Here is a 5,864-nt window from a genome sequence, read left to right on the forward strand (position 1 = left end):
GTGGACATGAAAAAATGTTCGTTACCGTGAGTGAAAAATAAAATGATAACTTTACAACTTTGTCTTACAAAGAAGAGAATCGAAATGTTAAATAAAACAATTAGTTTTCCAAACAACTCATGATGGTAAACACACACAGAAAACGAAATAAAATTACGAATTATCACGACGGCATAAGAAAAACATCAAATTTATTAGTTTAATGACTTTCCAGGTGTGCCCAGGATCACAACAGATAATAATAAAAAAATATCAAAAACGATGTCTGCAACAATGAATTTAATAACAATTTCCACGAAACAAAATTTGTACCATGTCTTCTAATTAAAATTGCCATTATGAGATGGATCACCTGACAGGTGTGCATTCCGGACTATGAAAAATAAGTAAACTTGAACGTGGAGCGTTTGTACAGCAAGCCGAAAGTATGTCAATAATGGGTTATAAGACATGACTTAACTTATAGCTCACTTTACGTACAGCCTAAAATTAGAGTCTTGCTGGTTTGACAACATGTTGTTTTCCGTGGTGTTGGTCGTTCTGGTCTCGCAGACGCTCGCTGGATTTTATAACCGCGATAATTGGAGTATGGCCATGGTAAGCACTTTTTCCCCGTACAAAACGGGTGTCAGGGGCCGGGGTCGGGGTCGGGGTCTCTTTTTTTTTCTTTTTTCTTTTTTTTAATTTATTTTTTTCAACATCACAGGTCATTTGTGGGTCAAATAAGGATTAAAGCCAATATAAAAAAGTTAAGTCTCTAAAGCTTACTAGCTTAGGATAGGTCATCGGTGACAACACTCGATGCAGTTCCGTATTCTGGCGGACATTGGTTCCGTGAATTGACTACCTTTTATTCCTCGAATGAATTGACGGCTTGATTTCTCTGGGTTTAAGATCTTGCCCCAATTTCTTGCTCACGAGAGCTGGCAAAGTTTTCGTGAGCAAGAAATTGGGGCAAGATCTTAAACCCAAAGAAATCAAGTCTTCAACTGTGAATAAGCAGTGTGTTGTTTACCATTTTTCATGTGATCTGTGCGATGCAGATTATGTCGGCAACTTCATCAACGCATTGCTGAGCACAAAAATTCGGCAATCGGTAGACATTTCTTAGAAGCTCACGGTAACAGTAACCTTTTGAAAGGAAACCAATTTAGAGTCTTAAGAAAGTGCCAGGGCAAATTTGATTGTTTTACATTACAGCACAAGTATTTCAAGAATAACAAATGTGTCTCAAGTATTTTGAATCTTTTCTTTATTTGTCAGTTAATGCGTCTTTTTCGGAAAGATTTCCAGGTAAATGTTCTACATTCTATTCAAAAGCTAAGCTTTACAAAGGAATTCGAACGGATGTTTAGTTCATTCTCGGAAATAATATTCACGCGTGACATGGATTGACTGTAACAAACGAGCACGACCATGGAAGGCGGCGAGGGTGTTCATAGTAAGTTCATGCACATTCTAGTTCACGAATTTGTTAGTTCAAGGAAATATATTGTCTCGTACCTTGTATTTTTTGCCTCATTTCGTTTCTTCGAGGGATAAAAGGTAGTCAATTCACGGAACCAATGTCCGCCAGAATACGGAACTGCATCGAGTGTTGTCACCGATGACCTATCCTAAGCTAGTAAGCTTTAGAGACTTAATTTTTTTATATTGGCCTTTATCCTTATTTGACCCACAAATGACCTGTGATGTTAAAAAAATAAATAAATAAAAAAAGAGAAAAGAAAAGAAAAAAAAGAAAGAGACCCCGACCCCGACCCAGACCCAGACCCAGACCCCGCCCCGCCCCTGACCCCGTCCCCGGCCCCGGCTCCGACCCCGCGTTTTACTGACACCCCTACAAAACATAAATTCTTATCTGTTCAACAGGAACGTGCAGTCTTATTGACTTAAGCGTATGCTCTGAACAAAAGTGATTGGTCTTATCTTTTTATGCGAACCTCTTGTCCACGAAATGAAACAGAGACAAGTTCTTTTATATGCACTTTTTTTTTCATATAAGTAAAACGTTTTCTGATTCAATACGATTGCCTCGACAGGAATACTTGAACAAGTACCACTACCTGTCTACAACACGAGCCGGAAACCAGAATGTAAATGACGCCATCAAAAACTTCCAAAGTTTTGCTGGTCTTCCCGTAACTGGCGAGTTGGATGAGGCAACCGTCAATCAAATGAAAAAGCCACGTTGTGGAATGCCAGATGTTAACGTGGGAGGTCGTGTGAAGCGATATAACCTTGCTGGAAGCCAGTGGAATAAGAAACGTCTGACGTACTATATCGGCAGGTATACAGCGGATTTGCCGAAATCTACCCAAAATAGGGTGTTCAAGAAAGCTCTGAAGTTCTGGTCTGATGTTTCAGGGCTGTCTTTCGCAAAAACGTCCAGGCAAAGCTCTGCTGATCTCAATATCAAGTGAGTTCGCCAAGTTCAGGCTAACAAAATAAATAAAAATATTTATATAATAAAACATATAATAACATATGGCATTTTCTACTGTTAATCAGGTTAATAACACCCTGTGTCGCCTTCGCTCCCTAGATCATATACACCCAATGCAATAATGGTTGACATTTTAATATTATTTTGTCTGTATTCAAGTTAGCCTCACTAGCCTCGTCCAAGGTAAAATATTCTTTTGATATTTGAACTCAAGAACGAGGCTAATGAGGATAATTTGAATGTAGACAAAAAAATATTGAAATGTCAGCCATTTTTGCATTGGATCTATGTAATATTTCATATTTAATATAAGTAGTGCGCGGGTTTCATACGGAAATGTTCACTCGCCGTCTAGGGAATTTATTCCACAGCAAAACTAAACAGATTCCAGTCTTACGTCATTTCAAAGACATGTTTAAAAATTGAACGTTGGTTCATACATTATGAACCCCCTTAAAATGTTTTATTTGAGGAAGCTTTTTTTGTCATAAGTCAGTGTAACTTATTTAAAAGACCACTTAATGTAAACTTGTTGACTGAAGTGACTCGAGCAAGCTTGCTATTTGGATAATCGACAATCTCAAGCTGCCTCGGTTACTTTCAATCTTTTTATGTTCTCACTTTAATCTGGAAACTTGTAGTTGAAGTCTTTTGTTTACATCTTCATATTTTATTTTCGTCAGTGGGCAATGGAAGTGAATAACTGAAATAAGCTGCCATAGAGTTTTTAAAGGGAACCGTCACTCTGACAACTAATTGACGATAAATTGGTGGAAACAATGTCTAAATTCTTAATTTTATTGTGAAAAGTGGAAAGATCAGCCAAGTGTGCTTAAAATTGGCCTATTTTCGCTTTTAACTTTCCCGCAGGCCGCCATTTTGGATTTTATGACGCCATACGGTTGCCGCTATTGTCATAAAGCAGAAGTTCTTTCTTGAGCAACCGTATAACGTCATGGAATACAAAATGGCGCCGCTCGGGAAATTTAAAGGGGAAAATAGGTGACAATCAAATCATGTTCTTTCCAACCGGCGGAAATATGATTTTCATGTTTTCCGACGAAATTTGAAATTGAATTGCATTTGCAACAATTTAACGTTTGTTTATTTAAACGATTGTTTATTTACTTACGATTGTTATTTAATAAATATTGTTTATTTATTTACGACTGGAGCTTTTTCTTGTAGTAGTAGGGGGTCAGATTACAATAGGGACGCAAGTTCTGTTTCTTTCCCCCGTCACAGCCTGTATTGTTTTTTTACCGTATTTTTATTGTACATGTATTTCTGTTGTATATTATCCTCAGTGACGAATTTATAGAAAAAAAAAATTAGTTCAAGAATGACAGTTTCCTTTAAAATTGTCAAATTTCCTCCTCCCCTTACACTTTGAGTTGCGCGTAATTTTATTATTTGATATTTCCTTGCGCAGCTTCGCGAAAAGAAGAAGGCACATGGGTAAGGGAGAGAAGTGGTGTGGTGATTGGTTTGACGGCCCAGGTGGTACGATTGCTCACGCTTACTTCCCTACAGACGGGCGTGCCCACTTTGACGACCAAGAAACGTTCTCTGACGGCTCTGATAAAGGCACAGACCTTCTGTGGGTTGCCACGCATGAATTTGGCCACGCCCTTGGTATCCACCACTCATCTACCCTCGGTGCAATTATGTATCCTTACTACGATGGGTATATTCCCAACATGAAGTTACATAAAGATGACATCGACGCCATTCAATCCATTTATGGTAAGTTTTACAACAGTTACTCGCTCGCCCTTGAAGAGTACTAAGAGTCTGATCTTCACATCATAGTCAATAAAAGGCAATGGCTGTGAAGCCTGACGAATTTCTTTGTTATATGTTTTTGTTAGCATTTTTGGCCTTGGCAGTGCACAGTCCACAATAGATTTTGAAATGTGTTGGAGCAAATGACCAGTAGAAACGTTCGTGTTACGATATTCAACTGTAGTGTGAACATTCAAACAAAGGATTGTGCACTGTCGCGTCCCTTCCAACATAAATTGCTACACCATTGTTTTCATGGCAAAGTTTCAAAAACAGTCCCTCAATTAGCTATGTTCAGATGGAGAAAGTAATTGATCAGTGGATTTCTTTTTGAATGGGAACACTTTTCAGATTTTCTCCGCAGAATCAGGAATAATAGTTAGAGCCATCTTGTACAAAACAGTGAAATGTACTACAAGAAAGTACAGCTATTCAATACAGTTTCATCTGAAGGTCACTTTTTAGGGTATTAGAGACGCTCAGTGGCAAATCAGTTAGTCTTGACAAGCCCATTTGAATCACCTAACGGCAGCAAAAAAATCCACACCCTTTGCAATAAAATGTGATTCAAGGTGAACTTCACGAGTCTGTGTCGATGTTGACAAAATTCTTAATTTAAATTTATAAAAGCAAGTTGTCTGCGCAAGTGTTTCTCAGATATACATCACCATAACCAATTTTTCTTTTTGCAGGCAAGAATTAGACGGTGACGGAGGAAGCGTTTGATTGAATCCCAGATGATGAATTATTCGCAGATTTGCTGCCAAAGAATTATAAAGGATATTTTTGTGTATTGATGGCATCCATATTAATTGAATCAACGAAATAAAGAAAAGGATAACGAGAGATTAGTGTGTACGAAGAACTGGCTTATTCCGGGGCAAATTCAGTTTCTCAAATTATCAAAGAAATACTATAACATGACCTGTATAACCTCATGGAAACGTGGTAACGTTTCCGTAAGTCATAGAAAATGGTTTGTCGGCGTTTTTAAAATAATCAGTGGAGAACGCTCGTGTAAGTTGTACAGAATTCTGATTCCCTTATGTCCAGTGGTCTCTCTTTTCTTCTAAACCTTAGAAGCCGGGCTTTAGATACAAACATCTTCCGAGAACTCGGAACAGCAGTGGAACACTCGCCTTCATATACAGCTTGTGTTTGCTCTTTAAATTTCTGTTCTCCCTACAGCATCTGTAAAACAGTTTTGATAAGGTTATTTTGACACAGATCAGAAAGATCCAAATGCTTTCCTATTTCTGAAATGAAAGAAAGTACCCTTAGGAAAATAATTCTCCATTTACATGTAGCTATCTGTATAGAACTAAAAAAAATGTGGTAAGACCACGAAAACCAAAAAATAACAAATAAAAAATTGCAGAGCATGAAAATAATGTTACGGGTAATATAAAACGATGCAACGATGAATGCCTGTTGCTCATGGTAACTGAATGGTATTAGCTACATTGCGGAGGAAAGGGCCGGGCGTAGACAGTGGTGAAAACTCTTTTGATTTCCGGTCTCGGGGCCACATATAATTCGAGTTTGTTGTTAGTTCTCGTCCTTGTTCCAAGTGGTTTATTTTGTACCGTAAAGTGAACGTGTTTTGTTCCCAAATACGTCTCTAAGAATACAG

The 5,864-nt window shown here is 38.0% G+C and overlaps 1 protein-coding gene across 1 annotated transcript; it reads left to right on the forward strand.

Annotated features, from left to right (window-relative positions):
• Positions 1 to 241: 241 nt before the first annotated feature.
• Positions 242 to 5,101, forward strand: LOC146453034 (hatching enzyme-like). Its single transcript, XM_085097136.1, has 4 exons — positions 242 to 597; positions 2,043 to 2,419; positions 3,879 to 4,192; positions 4,924 to 5,101. The coding sequence occupies exons 1-4, from the start codon at positions 514 to 516 to the stop codon at positions 4,932 to 4,934; spliced, it is 786 nt and encodes a 261-aa protein (XP_084953262.1). The 5' UTR covers positions 242 to 513; the 3' UTR covers positions 4,935 to 5,101.
• Positions 5,102 to 5,864: the final 763 nt, after the last annotated feature.

This window comes from Pavona decussata, unplaced genomic scaffold, assembly GCF_977016875.1.
Source record: "Pavona decussata unplaced genomic scaffold, jaPavDecu1.1 SCAFFOLD_353, whole genome shotgun sequence".
Taxonomy (NCBI): Eukaryota; Metazoa; Cnidaria; class Anthozoa; order Scleractinia; family Agariciidae; genus Pavona; species Pavona decussata.